At 42.2% G+C, this 21647-nt stretch overlaps 2 protein-coding genes across 2 annotated transcripts; one reads left to right on the top strand and one right to left on the bottom strand.

The window, feature by feature from the left end:
• The first annotated feature begins 2194 nt into the window (after positions 1-2194).
• LOC148539299 (claudin-22-like) lies at positions 2195-3152 on the top strand. The gene has a single exon (XM_088451550.1). It carries the CDS (start codon positions 2267-2269, stop codon positions 2864-2866), a length of 600 nt encoding a protein of 199 aa, XP_088307676.1. The 5' UTR covers positions 2195-2266; the 3' UTR covers positions 2867-3152.
• A 2706-nt stretch (positions 3153-5858) lies between these two features.
• LOC148539298 (claudin-34-like) lies at positions 5859-7281 on the bottom strand. The gene has a single exon (XM_088451549.1). The coding sequence runs from the start codon at positions 7198-7200 to the stop codon at positions 6394-6396; it is 807 nt and encodes a 268-aa protein (XP_088307675.1). The 5' UTR covers positions 7201-7281; the 3' UTR covers positions 5859-6393.
• Positions 7282-21647: the final 14366 nt, after the last annotated feature.

The raw sequence follows: 21647 nt of genomic DNA, 5'->3' as shown, positions 1-21647 counted from the left end.
TTAGTGCCTAAACTTAACCCCCCCAGTGGTGCCTAACCCTAACCTCCCCGCCCAAAACCTAATGCTAACTGCCTAATCCTAACCCTCCCCCCCGTGGCTAAGAGGACGGGCACCCTGGATTTACCTCGTTCAGGTATCCGTCCGTCTGCTTTCCGGCGTCGGGATTAAGATAGGTGTCGGTTTTTCGACGCCTATCTTAACTCTCTTGTCGGGATATCAGCATCGGCATTTAGCTGACTACATCCGTCTAGGAGAGAGTTAATGATTCTAAAGGTGGCCATACACGGTGAGATTCAAAAGTTGGTCAGATCAGTTGTACGATTTCCCTTCAGATACAGGACGATTTGTATTTAAAATGTAACTATTTCACATAAGACCATACGATTTGATCAATCACATCACATAATGTGTGTCAATTCGTACACGATCAGTTGAGATCTCTCTGCAAAACCATCTGATCTGTGATCCAACTAGACGACGGCGGGGACGCGCATCGGGGTCGCAGAAGACACAATATACACATATTTTCATAAGAATGATCTGTCCAACCTGTAGAAACTGCCCAAATTGTGTGATCAATCGTCCCGTGTATGGCCAGCATAAGGCCATTTTGTTCAGTTAGTGCTTTACTTACTGGGGCTGATGCACAGTTGAATATAAGTCAGTGCTTTACCCTCAGTTTGTTCAGTCAGTGCTTTACCCACTGGGGCTGATGTACATGTAAGTCAATTTGTGTACATACAGTATCTTGCATGTTTTTGCTCTGTGCATGTAAAGGAGTCAAACGTATGCAGCTCAGTCACATCTCCATTCTTGTGGCTGAAAGGACGTAACTTGGTGGTAATGGGGCATTCACACGTAGGCTAAGATAAGTGAGGTGTGCCGATGGAATAACCTGCTTTTAGACAGATCTTTTCTACCAAGGATAATCCCTAGTGTGCATATGCACACTAATAATGATAACAGCTATGAAACCAAGGTACAGATGGTGGGATCCAGCCACTGAGATACATACAAACCTGCATACAGGCTAATATCTGCATTTAGTTACACGCACACAATTTAGGAGCATTTACAGCTGACTTGGATTCTACTCTATATCATGGTGGATTCCATGTCTGACATTTGCCAGTGATGAAACAGAAATCCACCTTCACCATATCTGGGCGCAACAGTGCAGGATCAAGGAATCTGTGTACCACAAAGTTACCTAGTTCGAATCCCGGCTCCAGAAATCCAACCACTGACATCCCAACGGTGAGTATTAGGGTTAGGTTTAGGATTAGGGTTATACACTTGGGTTAGGGATAGGCTGCGGGAGGGGAGGGTTAGAGTGCAGCTGCGGGAAAGGTGGGTTAGGGTTATCGGTAGGGTAAGGGTTAGGGTTACTTACCTAATTCTGTCGGGATTCTGACTGTTGGGATGCCGCTGTCTGTATTTTGACCGCTGTCATCCTGACCGCTGGGTTCCCGTACACAACCCGTAACAAGTAATTAGAACGAAAAGATATAGAATAACTAAACAAGGTTATTAATAAAACACAGGAAAGTCCATGAAGAGATTATTATTAGTAATTTAAAATGTATTACTACTTTTGTAAACAAATATTATATACAGTACAGTATGTGTAAGAGCTGTTCCTGCCCAGGTACTGCACATGAAGGAATTAGAATACTTCTATTTTTTTTCAGCAAAACTTTTGATTATTTTTACATAAAAATTCCCAAATGCAAAAAATATTGAATTTAAACATCAAATTTTAGTTTTATTTTTTTTAATAACTTATGGTGTGATCAAAAAAAAGGAACTGTTCTGATGTTCCCTTTGATTCTCTGAGTGGTACACACTGTTCGTTCTGATCTGCCTGTAAGCTGACTGCACATAATGGTTACTTTAGTAGAAACTGTCGCCCAGTACATGAAGAATTATTCTTCAAAAACATGCTCAAGTCCCAGATTGTGCCTTTCTCTTTTCAGCCAAGTGGGAAGATCATTTAATCTGGTCCTATGATCTTTTTCAGAAGAATACAATACATTTTCATTGGCTACTTTTTTTTTTTTTTTTAATAAACTACTGACCTACAGTATACTGAGAATAGATTTCAAAAGAACAATAGGCCCTCACAAGCAAACTAAAAAGCATTGATTTATTCAAAGCTGCCTACCGACTGGTATTTCAAAGCTAGCTCCCTGTATAGAAGAAGTCTTTACTTACAGCTCCTTCTCCCGAAGTATAGACGGGCAATCGAGAGTGACAGGGAGTTAAAATGGAGGCAGGGCTCTGCTTCGCTGAACTTGCAGGCCTGTTCCTCTCGCTCACTGGTTACGTGTGCTGCCTGGTGGCCTTATTCATTCCTCGTTGGTTGACTTTTTCCTCAGGCCTGCTTGTCAATGAAAACTACATGCTTGGTTTGTGGGAAACATGTGTTGTTCAAGATCTGGGTTTAACTGTATGTCAAGAATATCGGATTCCCCTCCATCTTCCGCATCAAATCCGAATGGGTCGTGTCCTTGTTTGCCTATCAGTGGTCATTGGGGCCTTGGGATTTATAACCTCCATACCAGCACTGACTTGCGTGAAATGTCTTGATGACACAGAAAGACATGTCAAGAAGATACTAGCTGTCCTTGGAGGAGTCTTCTTTGCAGTGGCGGGTGCGCTGACATTCTTCTCGGTATGCTACGTTGCTTATGATGCACTGATAAAGTTTTGGGATCACAACATCCCTAAAGGCATTCCCCGTGGGGAATTTGGCGATGCAATGTATACTGGATGGGTGGGTGGATTTTTTCTGCTAGCAGGTGGAAGTGTATTTATTGTCTCACAATTCCATTTCACTCAGGAGTCTGAATTAAAATGGCCATAGGCAACCAATTATTATTCTTACATTTCATTGTTATACCATGACATTTTAAGATAAAAGTAATTTATTCTGCATAAGGAATAAAATTTCAACATAGGCTGTTTTATAGGTCTTTTATTAATCCAGATATTTTGTTTTTATTTGTTTTCAGAAAATGTATAGGATGTAAATAATTGCAGCTTTATCTATAGTATCTGTAGAGGCATATAATATGCTATATAAAGTCACAACTGATGGAATTCTTATTTCCCACATGTTAATATTTGACAATAAAAATGGTAAATACAATAAGAGCCTTTATGCGCATAGTTTGCTCACATGCTTTTTCTATTATAAGGTCTCCAAGCAGTCAGAGGAATTTCCTATTCAGCGGAAGATGAATACACTACATGCCAGACAGTACCCACACTAGTGCTAGATGTCACATACAATGCAAATGTATTTCTAAGGGCAGAATAGTTCAAAATAAATAGATACATTGTTGCAGAGTAGGGAAACAGTGCATACAGAATACCATACATAACATTAAGCAATTAATACTTTATTTTTATTCATTGTATTTTAATTGGACTACACTAGAGCACTTATGGTGTGAAATGCTACACTTTTATCACCTTAGTCTGGTGCCTGGATACAAGTTTAAGATACAAACCAAATAGCAGGATCACACTGTATACACTAATAAGAACATACAGTACTAAACACAATAGAAAATATGTGCATAATACTCTTAGCAGCATTTATATGTAATATAATACAGGTAAGTTAATCTAACACACAGGGGAGTGACTGTAATGAGCCGGAGGCAGCTATTTCTACAGCAAGCCTTGGGAGGATGCACAATTAGGTTTGCTTTAAAAATGCATTTTTTTTCCATAGAAGTCTACATGTTTACTTAAACCTATAATGGTTTTAGAGTTAGTATTTGTCAGTATATATGCTGATTTACAAATATATATATATGATATATGATAGTTTGTATACTGGTTCAGGTGCTTTTTCATGCAGCAGAATGATGCAGCCTGCTAGCAGACACCTGAGGGTATATTTACTAAACTGCAGGTTTTTAGATGTGGAGATGTTGCCCATAGCAACCAATCAGATTCTACTTATTTATCTAGCACCTTCTAGAAAATAATAGCTAAAATCTAATTGGTTGCTGTGGGCAACATCTCCCCTTCTAAAAACCAGCACTTTAGTAAATATATCCCCTGGATATTTGCAGGCTCTCCTATGTCAACTAGGGGTATTTACAGTAAGTATATCCACAGGTGAGTACCATGTGCTGACATTGGATACACAGAGAGAAGTGAGTAATGATTATATTTTATAATTTTCCTTATTTCTTGGTTTATACTAAAAGTGACATTTTGGAAAAGTGCTGAAACTGTAGTTATAATATAATTGTTTTATTTTAAAGTATCTTTTGAAAAATATTTTAGATTGTAAGCTCTAGTGAGCTAGAGCGTTCTTTTTAAAGTGGAATTCATGATTGTCTCCCTCCCACTAACTGGCAAAACTGTGAACAGCAGCCATCCAGTCAGTGCTATCAATACATTAGCATTGACTAATTGGGGGTTTAGTCTCGATCCCTGAAGAACTAACCATTATAGCATGAATTGTAAGACATCCGTATGGATTATAATAACATGTACAAATGCTTGTAGTAGACATAACAACTTAATTTGTACTAAACTTTATGACTTGTTTGGTGAAGTAGAGTATCATTTTAAAGCTGGAACATATTAATGGTGGTCACAAGCCTTTTTTTGGGGGGTTAACACAACTGCTGACACAATGGGACAAGATGCATTTCTTTTTCAGCTCATGAATGTTAACATACAGCAATAAATAAAACCATAATCATGGATACATATGAGTAGTTTAAATTGAGTATAAATTGCTTCTAAATTGCAAACTTTCCCGCTCCAGGGGTCTGAGTCTGGTTAATTACTCCAAACCCTGCAGCCTAGGAGGGTAGAGAAGAACCCCACCACTATTCAGCACATGGTCTGTGTCTCTGAGATGAGGGGAACACTGGGTGGCTGGTTTTCATAATACCAAGGAGACCTCACACTTGCAACCTCCCTATTATGTTGGAACCAGCACTGGGGTTGGTTGAGGATTTGGATTTCTTATTTGTTTATTTTTTTTTAAATTTCAAACAGTGCACTGTACATGGGATCTGTTTTGTCTCATCCAATGTATCAGATGAGATACAATCACTGCTGGCTAAATCTCTCCGCACATTGTAATCTCTCTGCCGTACAACATGGTTACTTACTTTTTTTCTTTACTTTCAACTCTGAATCAGCACCATATTCTGTAGCGCTGTACAGAGAATATTTCAGTCTTTCACATCAGTCCCTGACCCATAGGGTCTTACAATCTATTTGTCTTATCACATGGAAAAATGCTTCATTTGTTGTTAGAAGCCAATTAACCTACAAGTATGGACAACGCAGCTCAGATAAGTAATGCAGCAGGCAGCGTGATGCTTGCGAGCAGCTTTGCAATTTCGTCCAAAGCTGAATCAGGACCACAGGATGGTGAGGCAATAATGCTAACCACTGTGCTAACCATGCTGCCCTTGATCCATTGATATCCTTTTAAAAATAAAGCGATAGCATTATTTTACAGTACACCAGACCTTAGTGATGCAGACATTACTTATTAGAAATAAATATTAGACATTAAAAAATTTAATTATTTTTGGGTCTATTGACAATGGAGTTTTTAAGCTAAAACCTCCTTACTCCTTTTTAGTTATGCACAATGTACTAGTGTGTGATCTTTGTATCCCATTATTAATACACCCTAACAGAACCTGTGTATCTCTCCAGGTGTGAACATGTGAACAATCCATCAGCAGTGTCCTATAGAATGGTAGGTCACTGCCTTTGCTGTACTTGCTGGGCTATATATATATAGCAAGCATTAAATTGTAAAAAGTAAAGTGTTAGTAAAACTTGTATGAAATATTAGACCTGCAAAATGAAGAAAAACAGTCATTTATTAATTATAATATGCTAAATCAGGCATTATGAATATAATGTACTTTGCCGTATTCAGCATGTTGACCTGAATTTCAAATAATAGAAAACAGAATTTATTTTATTGCCTTTCTATAGCATAAATTACTGAATAATAAACTCAATTACTGTCACCATTGCCTTATACATAAGCCAATTAAATTATATTTTTGATAAGTTAATGTCAATCAAGTAAATGCATTGAATAGTCAGTACGTAGAAGCATGGTTATAGTAACATGCATGTTTATGTGTTGAAATGTATCTGTATCATATACAAATTATCTCTATGTAGATTAACATGACATATTCTACATGATATAAACAATAAAGTATATCATATAATAAAAAGAATCCTTTATGATAAATACAATTCCATTGGTTACCTCATTGATTTTTTGCCTGCACTTAAAAGACACATAACTATGACCATGACTGGTTGTTCAATTATTATTCTGCAGTGAACAAAGGTGTGAGATATAAATTATTAGGTATATAGTCATAGGTTTTCCTCTATTTCCCAAATAAATGCCTCATTCTGGATCCCTTCACAGTTTGATAATGGATTAGCAGAACTTTTCATTGAGACAAAACTTCCAGACAACCCTGTAACCCCTGATGTCGCACTAAGGCTGTCAGACAATACAGAGTCCTCCAAACTTATAGGATATATTCTGTGGTCAAGAAACAGAGGAAGCTTGTAGCAAAAGAAAAATATCCCACTTATGAAAAGCACAATGGCAGAGACAATCCCCAGGGAAATTCCAGCTCCAACCTCCTGCTTCTGAGGACTGGATGGCATATTGAATGTACTTGGAAAGGATATAGTGCTATTATTGACAACTGAGTACATGTTCCAGGCCACAGATATAAGAATAGAGATGCTGGAGAGTATATACAAAGATCCTCCTGTAGTAAGCCAATAAGGGATGATGGATACATGGCTTGATCCCTGATAAATATTCTTTAGTCCGAAGGCACACGCAGCTTTCCCCATTGCCCCAAGGATCATGGCCACTAACATGAGGCCTTGTGCAACAAATATTTCCCGTGGTACGAAGGAGTCCGTCACACTGAATTCTTGGCAGTACATGGTTTTTAGGTTTGGAGACACCAAAACTTGACTGAAGAAGCAAGTCCTCCAGATGCCTATCCAAGCAATTCCAGAAGTAACAATGGTGGTGTTGGCCACGTACCATACTCTCCATTGCACGAGCCCTGTGGTAACGGAACCTAAAACCCAGCCCACTGTAGCAAAAAATAATCCTGCAAGTTGAAGGTTTGCTGTGTGGGCCAGATAGGGCATGTCCTGAAGATGCTTTGTAGCCTCTGTGCTCTGCAGTCCCAGTCATCTATAGCCGACCACTGAAGGAGTAACAAGTAGTCATCCTTATGCAGATATATCTCAGTGAAAGGACAGGAAAGGCTTCATGTGATGACTATTCTGTGCATTGCTAGAAACTACTGTCCGCTTATTCCACTAAACACATAAAGCTGCTAAGTAGGCTAACACCTTTAGTTGCCAAGACACTGGAAACAAGTCCATGGTATACAATTAGCATGTCCAGCCTGCAGCATTCAGAAAGAAGATTAGTATGTTGTCCTTAACATGGTAACTGTTTACATTTCAAACCTATTGTCAATGTGCTTTATTTATCTCAGGGTTTTAGAAGTAAATATGACAAAGCTTTCTAATCATTTTCTTCTGAATAAAAATAAATGATGATTATAAAGCAATACTTTAATGCTTTAAAACAGCGTGAAGATTCTGAAATTGTCTATACAACAGGATTTGACAACAATAATTGATATTTATGTAAAAAGATGTGACAGCATTGTTTTTAATTGTATAATTATCTAAAAAGAATACGGGGTCTTTATGAAAGTGCGTAGAGCCCTATTGTTGGCTAAAATGAGAGTTATCCCATTGCCCTACACAACTAAGCTTATATGGGGAAGTTTATTTAACTACAGTAGTATCGTCATTGCTCTCTCACAATTGTATTAACAGAGCTAAATTATTGAGTAAATATTCTTCTTATATTTTTGGAGTACATTTTTTTATGTATTTGTGTATTAAAAAATATTTTTTTAAAGTTAAATAATAATGTTGTTATAATATATGTTACCTAATTATTAGAACTGAACCTCCAATCTGTGCTATCAGCCCTATTGCACATGTGCAGTACTGCAGACACTGGCCAGCGAAGTGTTAAGTGGCCATTTCTGCTCTGGGCTAGTATCACCAGGTAGGCTGAGCAATGCACAGCTGCCTCCATAATACAGTACTGGTAATCAGTATATCCCATTTTCTGAATAATAATATTTTATTTTTATTTAATTGCAATAATTTTAAAGCAGAATAATAATAGGTCGATTGATATCAGTTAGTAAATTAGCCAATGCCGGAAATAAAATACACTCTGGGTCTGATTCGAAGGTGGACGCAGTGGTGATGTCAGATGCAAGCAGCCAATGGTTTATGTCTGCGCAGGCGTTTGGGATGCACTGCACATGTGTCCCGATGGTTTAGCGCTCGGAGTCACAGATCATATTTGGACGCAAAAGACTTGAATGTCAGTTGGCATTCTTGGTAGGTAACGCGGGCGTGTCATTGACAGCAGCTGCACCTAAAGATGCAGTAGTGCTGATACAGAACGTCATGTTCAGGAAGAGAAATTGCACCTGTCATAGGGCCGATGCAAGCTTTGATGTTGCGATGGATGGTGCGTTTAAAGATGGCCCATCATGCCGTGAAAGTAATACATCTGTGTGAATGTATGACACATAGCATGTGTGGCCTCAAAACAATTGCAATATTGATAGCAAAATGAGTGGAATTGACTAGATCTTTATCATGTGTGGCATACAATACCATGTGAGGCTACTAGTAGATGCCAGATAGCCTCGGATTGAACATCAAAATCAGCAGGGAGCGTATTTTTTTGGACACGGTTACTAGTGGGCTCTCTGCACTATCTGGAATATTATGAAGCTGACTAGGGGCCTGATTCAGACCCACTCGCGAGCGGCTGTCCGCTCGCAAGTGGGTCGATGTTATGGACTGAGCATGCGCACGACGGAGGGAGCTCCATCGTGCGTATGCGCCAGACGCGACGAGCGAAGGAAAGTCCTTCGCTCGTTGTGTCCGATCAAAGGGGGCGTGCTGTCAATGTTGATTGACAGCACGCCCCCTTTGGTGGGCGTGCCGGGGGCGTGCCTCCCTGACGGGGGCGTTCCCACAGGAACGCCTCCCGTCAGAAGCCGGCCCACTGACATCACTAGTGATGTCAGTGGGAGTGATTTTGGCTCTGATAGAGCCAAAATCACTCCGGAGCTTGCGGTTGAAAACCTCAACCGCAGGCTCCGGCTCGCAAATTCGATGGTCGCGATGGTCTCGACCATCGCGACCATCACAATGCACGCTCGTATAGCCTGTGGGTGGTGACCCACAGCTATACGAGCGTCCAGGAGGACGCTCCATGAAAATGGAGGCCGGCCCTCATTCAGAGCGTGCGCTCTGCTCAGAGCGTACGGCTCTGAATGAGGGCCTAAGTATTACATAAAAGCCTGTAAATCACTGAGCAAAACACTTGTGGATATACATAATCAATGTGTTTAGATCCATGAGTAGTATGATCATAATCATATTCTTTAGCTGCTCCCCATTAGTGTAACTAAAGGAGCATGATTCCTGGTAGAAGGTCTGAGCTGGAGTCCCCTGCACATTTGGGAACAGCACCTTCTAGCTGTGAGTTCTCTCAGTGATGTCATTGCAAAGTTCTTTTGTCTTAATCTCCTTCCAGTAACTGTTAAACAGAGCCTGCTGTTTTTTCCACGGACACTACCTAGCAATCCTGAGCCTGTGTATTGGAGTCACACGTATATTAGATAAGACAATTTACATAAATGAAAAAGCAGGAAATAGATTGGTCTAGGTTTAAAACTAAAGACAGCAATAGCATAATCAAACTGTTAATATAAATTTGGATTACCACTGTAGAGTTTTAAAAGTGTTTACTAATTGGAGTCTGTATACATACAGTCCTGAGTTTTTATATACTGGCGAAGTATTAAGTGGTATCAGTTTTATATCTAAGGCTTAAGTAGCATCATATACAATGCAACAAGTTTGTATATACAATATTATACATGGAACAAATAAATAACTTGCAAAGAGAAGTATCAGGATAGTCAGGGAGACAGAACTGCTACTCCCAACTCTGCTGCTCCTCACTTGGCTGAATGGCCATCTATGAGGAGTGAGAGATTGATTGAGAACAGTTCACTCTTTGAAACAACAGAGTGAGTGGCACATTACTCAGGTTTTTGTTTCTGCTTTTAGATGTCTTACTAATAAACATTGGACATCCAATGAGAGCATTACTCACCTGAGATAGTGGCCAGTCAATTAGAGATATAGAATAGTGCTAGGCCCAAACTGTGTGACGTGGCACCCTGGAGTGCCTCGGGACACTTGCAGGGGTGCCTCAGGTTGGTGGTCCAGCACCAAATCAAATTATTTATGGTCAATGTAATGTAAATATGTGGACAAAAAGAAGCGCAAACCTGTCCACCACCACATAACTGAACCTAAGGATGACAGGTAAACACAATTTACTTCACTTTACTTCTTTACTACATATTTTCTGAATTTCTCAATAACAAACTTTTGGCTTAGGGGTGCCATGAAAACAATGTTGATACTCTAGGGCGCCGTGAGTCAAAAAAGTTTGGGAACCCCTGTGCTAGGCTATAAAAGATTCAAAATAACCCCTTGGTCCTGAAACCCTAGTACTTGCATACGGGGCACACACAAATATCAAATCAATTGTTTCAAGGATGATCTTAGTGCTCATTAGGCAGGGGCGTATCTACCCATTGGCCAGGATGGCACTCGCCAGGGGCGCTGGTCGAAGGGGGGGGCGCCGCCCGGTGGTGATATCCGCAGCCAGGGGGCATATACTACCCTCCTCACGTACACATCTGCAGAGCCGGCTTACCCACTATGCAACTGCCTAAGTCCCGGCGCCGGCAAACCCTAATGATGCTGCCTGCTGCCACCATCAGCGAGGAGGAGAAATTCCGGCAGCAGGTGTATACTAATTACCCGGGGGCTCTAATTCACTGTGAATGGCCCCTCCCCGGGACCTTCTGCAAAGATCTGTCCCACACTTTCCTTCTCAGCTGCTGCTCAGGGAACTTCCTTCATAAGCGCCCGGCGTGGCGCCTCGCTCATTGCAGCACATTGGATCCCCGGAGGCCTCCATCACAGTCATCCCTCACTGAGCCAATGGTATCTGCATATCATGGTGAGGTGATGACATCACACCACTGCCGCCTGTCCAAAGAGAGCAGCCGAAGTGAGGGAAAGAACGGTAAGTTAGCTACATTTTGTAGGGACGCTGGGGGAGCACAGTAGATGAAGTAGTCACACAAGGGGAGAATAAAAGGCAAATCTGGGAAAAGGTAGCATAGTAAGGACAGTGAGGTCATGGGTACAATACAGTATATATGTCCATTCCACATGAGGGGAGGATGCGTAGCACAATAAGAAACATACAGTGAGAGTGATATGTGTGTATATAACTATATATATATATATATATATATATATATATATATATATATATACACACACACACACAGTCAAATAGTGTGTGACAAATACATTTATAGCCAGTGGTTTGTACTCGGACAGAGGGGGCCCCAAGCCACTATCTCACATAGGGCCCAAAAACAGTCTAAACCTGGCTCTGGTAAGATGTGAAGTGACTGAGCAGCGAGCACTGCACACCGTGATTGCATGCACCACCAGGACTCCGAGCTGATTGTTCCAAGTTCTAGCAATGCGCCTGCGCTGCTGTCTAATTGTCAGTATCCCCAGACAACTGTGTGCCAGAAAACTTTCTGTAACCCTGGCTGTCTCAAGAATGTGGGATGGGAGAGCTGTGTGATGTAGGTAGAGCTGGGGGGAGAGCTTTGTGATGGAGGAAAGCTGTGAGAGGGGTAGGGTGGGCGCCAGTCCCTTATTTTGCATCACAAATGTGCATGTATTTCACACCAAATTGTAACAGTTCTGTATGGCAACATAAGATCTTATAATGTGCACGTGCTGATTGTGGCAATCAGTGTGATGCCTTTGGGCTTATAATTTCCAACCAATCTGTTTATATATCAAACCACATTGCATCAGCTCCACTCAGAAGCAAGAAATAAAGTGCACGTGCATAGATTGGGTATGACTAAGTAATCACACATAATCTCATTCATAAAAAAACAAACAGTATTACTATAGGCAATCAGTGCATATTATGCAGGCTTTATAGACTATCGTAAATGTACACAAATGTATCAACTCAGAACTGTTACAATTTGGAGTGAAATATATGCATATTTCTGATGATTTACAGTCAGGTGTATAAATATTGGGACATTGACAGTTTTCATATTTTGGCCTCTAATCGCCACCACAATGTCTTTGAAATGAAACAAACAAGATGTGCTTTAACTGCAGACTTTCAGATTTAATTTGAGGGTAATTACATCCAAATCAGGTGAACGGTGTAGGAATTACAATGGTTTCTATATGTGCCTCCCACTTTTTAATTATTACCTAATGAGCACTAAGATCGGGATCAGTATGATTTACCGCCGGCCACATGGCAGTGAAGATCCCGACATGTTAGCTTTTTTTCTATTTACTAACATAACCCCCCCCTAACCCCAACCCTCCCTTAGGGGTGCCTAAACCTAACCTCCCCCCCAAGTGCCTAACCCTAACCTCCCCCCCAAATGCCTAACCCTAACCCCCCTCTAAGTGCCTAAACCTAACCCCCCTTCCCCGCAGCCTAACCCTAAGTCTCCCAGGTGGGTGCCTAACCCTAACATCCCCCCCGGGGGTGCCTAACCCTAACTTCCCCCTTCCCCTTGCCTAACCCTAACCTCCCGGGGGGGTTGCCCAACCCTAAGTCCCCCCCAGGAGCCCCTAACCTAACCCTCCCCCCCACGTCACTGTCCGCGCCCAGAGCCCGGCTTACCTTCGATCAGTAAGCCAGGTGTCAGGCTCCCAGCGTAGGTCTAATGACAGGCATCAGGATTTCGATGCCGGTCATTAGACACTTGCCGGAATTAGACAGTCGGGATGCCGACAGTAGGCATTTAGACCGTCAGCATCCCGACTGCATCCCCTAAGATCATCCTTGAAACAATTGATTTGATATTTGTGTGTGCCCCTTATACAAGTACTAAGATTTCAGGACCAAGGGGTTATTTTGAATCCTTTATAGTCTAGCACTATTCTATACAGTATCTCTAATACCGCTTTTATACCTAAATTCTGGGTCTGACCAGGAGGTTGGAACAGGGTTCCAAATCGGATCAGACCCGGAATTTAGTCTGCGCCGACCCAGGATATTCCCGAGTCTGCAGTGACTCAGCTCTTCCTGCGTAGAAGTGGACGCTTGGAGATGACGACATCTCCAAGCGCCACTGAAGCAAGGTCATCGTGACCCGCATCGCACTGTTTACACTGCAGGGTTTCACGAGTCATTCCCGTGTTAAACCCTGCAAGTTACCTGGGTTGGATTGCCGGGTCACTCGACCCGGGAATCCAACCCTGTCCCCTTTTACACCAAGGAGCTACCCGGGTTAACCCTGCAATAACCCGGGTTTTATCTCTGGTGTAATAGGAGTATTATTGACTGGAGACTATCTCAGGTAAGTAATCCTCTCATTGGATGTCCAATGCTTATTAGTAAGACAAAAAAGATATATATGTTTGCTTTGCACATATAATTCAGGCGCATGTGAAGAATAAAACTTAGTGTCGAATAAATGTCTATGGATAAGCTGCTCCTAAAGAGTGTTATATCTGTAAACACATCTAAACAACCAGAAATACGTAAACCTGGATAAAACGTCACTAAATGGATGTATAAAAATATACTAACAGTAATCCCAATAGTATCATAAAATTAAATTTATGACTGAATCCAGACAAGGAGCGCTAAATCGACAATTTATTATATGAGCATAAAAAGACAAGGAATAAAATAAAAATAAATCACACACAGTACAAAGTAAAATACATATAAGCTGGTTCCGTATTGGTTTTTGCAAAGGTCAAAGTAGATACACCCCTGCAGAAGGTGTATCTGATAACCTATATTCAGTGTAACACTATTTCAATATGATTCCACAATTAAACATCAGCCTCCAGATACATAATAGATACAGATCGCCAGTTGTATCAATCCTCCTTTTGCACACATGTATGCAGGTTTTTTATATACAGTCCTTGCTCCACGTGACAAACTGTGGTCACAGCTCATATTAACTACGGAGTCACAAACTGATGCAGTTACACTTGGAATAAATTCTCAGTGCTGATGTGCCAATCGATACCAGGTAAATAAAAACACTTGTATAGTGAATTGTTTAAAAGTCAAATGAGACACGGGTTCACTCGTGAGGACTCGCAGTCCTTATTGGCAGCAATACTTGTCCATATACACAGTGGGGAGAGGGTGAAAGAGACTAATTAGTGTAAATAAGTCTCAATGATGATACATTACCGCCGGCCGGCTTATGGTAGTGGATATACTGATCCGTCAATCACACGGAGAAGTCCCAAACCTTGCACCCACAGATGTTCTAGCTCTAGCGGATAGTGTGTATGAAATCCCGGGATTTGGCTGAACCATTCATCAATCTCGAGCCCGCTCGTTCTTCCAAGTAGTAATAAATCAGCTGATGGTGAATAATGAATCCCTTATGCGTTTCTCCGCTACAAATCCTTGCGGTTTCATTATTAGTAAGACATCCAAAAGCAGAAACGAAAAATTTAGTAATGTGCCACTCACTCTGTTGTTTCAAAGGGTGAACTGTTCTCAATCAATCTCTCACTGCTCATAGATGGCCGTTCGGCCAAGTGAGGAGCAGCAGAGTTGGGAGTAGCCCTAACCAATTTGGTGCCCTAGGCAAGATTTTGGCTGGTGCCCCCTAGAAGATAATCCACCACCAATCTTAAAGTGGGTACTCACCTGACAGATATATCTGCAGCTTATGGTTGTTCATACACACCGAACAACCATCATCTGCGGCCCCGCTAGCCGGGCGACACATAGCGACTCCCTTCCCTGCCAGCCACTGCAGCAAGTGTAAGGGCGAACGGCTGAACGCCCGTACACACAGCAGCAGCTGTGCTGCACAGCTGACGCAATATGTCTGTGAACAACGTTATTCACGGACATATTGTGTGTATGGCATATTTTCGGCATCTCAGCGTTTGAGACACCGAGACACATATAATAATAATAATTGTATTTATATAGCGCTTTTCTCCCGCAGGACTCAAAGTCGCTTTACAGACATCAGAACACATGGTACATTGTTCAAGGATTAGGTATTGCAGAAAATAGAGAACCATATATATATATATATATATATATATATATATATATATATATATATAGCCAGGACAGTTCAGCAGCACTCCAACTGTCCTGGCTGTATTAGAAGGTACCACATCCTTCACAGAAGATACCCTGACTTATATGGTATACATGAGAGTGCCATCCGTTTGTGACTGTGTATGTATATATATATATATACAGTATATACACACACATATATGCATATTATATATAAATATATATATATATATATATATATACACAAACATATATATACACATTATATATATATATATATGTATATATATATATATACATACACACATATATACACATATGCACACACATTATATATATATACTGTATGTGTGTGTGTATATATATACATATATACACACGTACAGTTTACACCACCTCCTCTTCTCTTATAGTCAGTCACTGTCAGATGCAACACTGATAAAACCACTCTTTGTCCACAGCCCCACCTTTCTCCCGGCTACACATTAATTTTTTTTAACACACCACCACCTAATATACCCACAGTCAGAGTGAGAAAGCACTCAGGCTGCCTCCTTTTGTTTTTATTTATGGTGGCGCTGTGGCGCAGCACAGCTAAATGTAATGATGCTGTCTTACCTGGGGCCTGCCTTCCAGTGGCTAGCTGGGCCTGGGCGTCTAAGATGAAGGTGGAGCCGTGAGTTGTTACTCACGGCTCTGCTCCGCAAAGGCCCATTGGAGGTGTGGCAGTGGCAGGGAATGCGCAGCATGCCCCCCAGTGGCCATCTTGGCTCCTCCTGTAGACAGGATGAGTTTCAATGCAGAAGTTCATTCTACCTAAGGGCCGGGCGGATGCGGATCCAAGTCACATGACTGCGCTGCCCGATCGGAGAGCTCCGCTCGTGGGAGCGCTTTGGGGAGAGAGCGTGTAGCAGCGCCGGCTCCAGGGCTGACTGACATTATGGTAGGTGGGAGCGGCATAGGGGCTGGGGCTGACAGGCAGAGCCCTGGAATGCCCCTAGCATTCTGAGTCGCCCCTCATAGGCATTTGCTTGTAATGCCTATGCCTAGGGCCGGCTCTGGGAGTAGCAGTTCTGTCTCCCTGACTATCCTGATACTTCTCTTTACAAGTGGTTTATTTGTTCCATGTGTAATATTGTAAATACAAACTTGGTGCATTCTATATCATGCTATTTAAGCCTTAGATATGAAACTGATGCCACTTAATACTTTGCCATATGATTGAGATGCAGGAGGCACATGTACCACATGCCTCAAAGCATCTAATTTTTCTTATTAGGGGTAATCATCTAATTTCATGTCATTAATGTTTTTCATATATTTTCTGGAATGTTTCTTTGTCTGGTGTCACAAAGAATGTATTTTAAGTAAATAATATTAAAGGTTATGTTTTAAATGAATTCCATTTTCAGGAGTGCTCGCAACAGAGGGCCTGATTCAGACCCGTTCGCTATATGCGTACGCGCATGCGCACGCTTCGTTCTGCGCGTGCGCGAACTACACACTGCGATCGCATACCGCTCGCTCGCCCAGGAAAGGCAGCCCAGGGTAATGAGTGACAGGAGAGGCCGGTTGTGGGTGGTAACAGGGGCAGGACACTAATAACGAGGGGTTGGAGATGCGAATGCAGGCGTGCCTCAGTGTTTCAACGTCGTTTTAAAGGCGTGCATAATTAACAGGCAGCATCATAGTACACGTCACTTGCCTTTTTTTACACTGATTTCCTTGCAATGCTTGCAGTAGGGTAAAGCTACCTCAAGCACTGCGTTCACATCCGATGGTGCTCGATGTACCAATGTTTTAATACACTTCCTGGAGATGACGTGTTGCTGGTGGGCGGCTCTGCCTGTGCGATTGGGCATACACATACACAAAGTGGCCTTACGCTAAGACATGGTGGGCGTGCTTATGCCTTGGCGAGCGATCGCTTCCCGTGGTGTCACTTTGAAAAATTTGCATACGCATCTAGCGAGCGTACGCATATAGCGAACGGGTCTGAATCAGGCCCAGAGTTTTTTTCTCTCTGCCTTTTCTCACTATTGATTCTAACTCTAGTGAGCACCACCACTACCTATATCCACTTCTAGGTCTAGAAATTATGTGATAGGAATAGTGGTTACAGACTAATTGATACAGATCGTATCTTGCCTGTGCGATGATATTCCTTTCCCCCATCCCCTGTTGTTATTCATTTTTATTTATTGGCACAAAATTAACAATCATTTAGTCCTCATCAAGTCCTAAAATGTCTAAAATCTCATCTTAGGTCACAAATATCTTAGAACTGATTTTAATTTGCTATCGTTAAATATTCAAGATGAAGAAGCCATGTGTAAAAAGTATGTATACTCCTACTGCTTTAATATTAATAAATAATTAAATTTGAGCCAGAAGCTACTTACCAACTAATTGTTTAATTATCAGGAAATGACAAACCTTGAAAATGAAAAAAGAAATTGTTGCTGCACATCTGTTTGGCAGATATTGCTAGGCCGTTCCCAAACATTTGTCCATTATTCTTCAGTGTTACAGATTGTTTATAAACGAAGTACAATGAGAACGTAGTTGCTGGTTTTCCCAGGAGTGGGTGTCCCCAGGAATTTGCCCACAGACTATTTAATTCCTTAAGAAATTGCAAAGAACCCAATATCAACATCCAGGTGTGTACAGGCCTCTGTTAATACAGTGAATGTTAAAGTTCACAAATCTTTAATAAAAAAAAGACTGCATAGATACTGTTTCAAAGAAGGGCAGCCAGATAAAAGCCCCCTCTCTACAAATAACATTGCAGTTTGGCTTAGGTCTACAAACTGACAGTTGTGTAAAATGCAAGACTTTTATTAGAATTACAAAAGTGAAGTGTAGAATAATCACAACTTGCATAAAATCTTAAAGCCTTCAGAATTGTAATTTACTGCTCAGGAAAATCTCTGCTACAGGAACATCATCTGGTCAGATTATCTGTACTATACATAAGGAATACATACGAATTACCTCCGGACACAAGTCCGGCGGTTCAAATCCCGACAGTGGCAGGCTGACACGGCTGAAAATCCCGATCGTATGCAGGTAAGTATGAACTAACCTAACCTAACCCCTCTAACCCTAAACCTCCTTAGGGGTGCCTAACCCTAATCTTCCCCCCAGTGCCTAACCCTAATCCCCCCCTCTAACTTCCTAAACCTAACCCCCCCTTCCCCGCCGCCTAAACCTACGTTCCCTGGGGGGGTACCTAACCCTAAGTCCCCTCCGGGTGTGCCTAACCCTAACCCTCCCTCCCCTTAGCCTAACCTCCCGGGGGGATGCCTAACCCTAAGTCTCCGCGGGAGCCCTAAACCTAACCCTCCCCCCCGTGGCTGTCCGCAGCGGCGCCCGGCATCCCTTCGATTGGGATGCCGGGCGCCGGTCTCCCGGCGTTGGTAAAATGACAGGCGTCTAGAATTAGGCGCCTGTCATTTAACCCTCGCCGGGATGAAGCAGTCGGGAAGCCGGCTGTCGGGCTTACGTGCGCCGGCTTCCCGATTGCATACCGTACATACACACTGGGCCATCACTGGTTGTAGTGGATGTATACATTTTGCTCTTCCAGTGACTGAAATTGCACCTTATATAGACATCTAAAAGCAGCCACCAAGCTGGATAAGTACTACTGTGATCATTCAGCTAAGGGAACCGAAGCCATCATGCAGTCAGTGGTGGAAGATGTCACATGTAATAATGTAGGGAGACATGACACCTGCAGAGGAGCCCTCCACAGGCCATTTCAGGCTGCAAATCAGTTTGACTGCCAACAATTGAATTGATACAGTCCAATCTGCAAATACTCTGGGACCAAGCTGGTGAAGCATAGTGCAGAAGACCCATTGAACTCGAAAATGTTGAGAACATGCTGTGCTGCAATAATGTCATATACAGTACATGTGCTTTTATTGAAAGCCTGAAATATTTAGTGTATGAGTATTCTCCATCACGTTACGTGTGGGTCAAACTCATGCCCCTTTTATATATGCCAGCCTCAGAGTCCCATCTGTCATGCACCTTTTAATATATGCCAGCCTCAGAGCCGCCTCTGTCATGCCCCTTTATATGGCTCAGTTCAAACTCAGAACCCTCTCAGGGCCTGATTCAGCAAGGAACGCAAAGGAGAGAACGCACAAGTACTTGGCCAATGTCGTGGCTCTGCGCATGCGCGTGCATCGCACTGCACGTGTGCGAACTAGCCAGTGCGTTTGGGTTATGGTACACAGACTACATGTAGTTTGCATGCAGACCCTTCCGATATTGATTGACCTGCATCTTGTGCTGCAGTCTCCATGTGTATGCATTGATTAGTATATTCTCACAGCGGACGGCTGCGTACGTCTGCTAGCGTGCATTCCTTGCTGAATCAGGCCCTCAGTCCCTTATATAAGAGCCCAGAGTCAGCTTTCAAGGCTCGCTTAACTTCACCATTCACCACCGAACGGTACAGTCCATCGTTAAGTGTGTACCCAGTTTACAGAAGTAAGTAGCCTGCTGCTGCCATACAGAAAAGCGGTTGCAGATGTGCCTGACTTAGAATCAGGATCTCTTTTGTTATTTGACACAAGATGGCAGAAATCTGGGCTTTTAGATCATCCCCAGCTATGGAAAGTTTTATTTTTGTGTACTGCTTTAGTCATTGTCTGGTAACTAAATGAGGGGTCATATTGTTTTAAAGAGGAGACTACCCTCTTTCAAACAAGGATACCACCATGTGTGTTCAGGCGGGTATGGGGGGGCAAGCTAATAATTTTTCATAGCGCAGACTGATATTTTATTATTGTGATCAACAGACAATAGCATCTAGAGGAACTCTTTCTTTCAAATGTGGATGCCCCTGAAGTTATTAATGCCAGGTTTGGAGAGATCTTCATTGACTTCATTATTTTTATGTACTATAGAAGTTAATGTGTGATCTTGTGGTCACTTCCTGATGCTGATTGCCTAAGGCCTGGCATCCCCACCATTCATCTGTACCAATGATGGACAGGTACTGTAATTTTTTCCTAATGTACCTGTCGCTGTGGAGGATGGGCAAGACTTATTCTCTGCAATGTTAATGTATATGTGGAGTCCCACTCGCAACAAATGAGTTAATGCTCAACACCTAACAGGTGTATGAAGGTAATGTGAGTTGGTGAATGTATGGCAAAGGAGGCATCCAAGAGATACACTACTCATGTTAATCATCTACCCATAATTTTTACTCCAACTGTAACAGGCTAGGTAGGACAGTGCCCAATTTTAGGGCTCTGTCCCTCCATCCCAATTGGGACAATTGTATCCTGATCAGGCTGGAATGTTCGGATCTGTAAGAATTCCTAAATTATGAGAGCAGCAATTAAGCATGTAATTCATGTAATACCCATATGAGCGGTGTAATGATACAAGCAATCTTTATAAACAAGAGAAGTGGGCAGAGACATGGGGAGCATCTGTTGAGAGATCCTCGCTTCCTCTCTTTACTATTCTACACCCACAGACTGCCCAACTCCCTGTCTCCCCTTCAGTCCACAATCTATTTTGCTCTACAATTATTATGTGTCAATGTGTACCCTATTTTTCCTCCTGCATCCCTCCCTTTTTGTGCTCCCCCCACCTTCAACCCCCCCCACCCACACCATTATCCTTCTCATAACTGTGTGACTGACTTCATCTTCTTTCACCCTCTTGGCTCCATTTTTAGAGATTATTCACCCTCCACATCCTCTCTCAACTCTGTACCTCCTGACATTATCTTCCCACTTCTTCCAATCTCTGCCTCACCTTCAGCCACTAGCCCTTCAGCCATTACTCCGAGGCCACACTTCACACATCAGGTCTCACCCATCCTACCTCATCACTTTCTCTCATACCCACCATCCTCTCCCTCCTGCTTCAGATTGCTGGGGACCTATCTTCTTTCTCTGAGCCCATCCTATACCCACTCTTTGCGCATCCTACTTCAGCCACCCCAAGCCTTGTCCTCCTCTACGATCCAACTCTGCTAATTTCATTAACATCTCTTATTTCCCTCATCTCTTCTTTTGTCATGTGCTACTTAGAATACCAGCTCTGTCTGCACTTCATAGATTCACGACTCTTCATTTCCAACTTGCTTAATTTTCCTACAATCGCAAAATCCTGGACCTCCTCTTCCTACACCACCTGTTGCTATCTCTTACAGGGACCATTCCTTCTTCTACATGCCCACAACTGGAGGCTGGCACGTGGTGACATGGTCTTCCTTCTCTCTCCCTGCTGCATGTTCCAGATCACTCTCCCTGATCCTTATCTTTTCTTCTCTTCCTTTGAGCTC

This window comes from Taudactylus pleione, unplaced genomic scaffold, assembly GCF_031769625.1.
Source record: "Taudactylus pleione unplaced genomic scaffold, aTauple2 ptg000026l, whole genome shotgun sequence".
NCBI lineage: Eukaryota > Metazoa > Chordata > Amphibia > Anura > Myobatrachidae > Taudactylus > Taudactylus pleione.
The sequence above is the reverse complement of the archived record's forward strand: the minus strand, read 5'-3'. Positions and strand labels throughout refer to the sequence as shown.

What these genes read in the sequence shown, in the direction of transcription:
- LOC148539299 (XM_088451550.1), top strand. Translation starts at nt 2,267, where the DNA reads ATGGAGGCAGGGCTCTGCTTCGCTGAACTTGCAGGCCTGTTCCTCTCG.
- LOC148539298 (XM_088451549.1), bottom strand. Translation starts at nt 7,200, where the DNA reads ATGCCCTATCTGGCCCACACAGCAAACCTTCAACTTGCAGGATTATTT.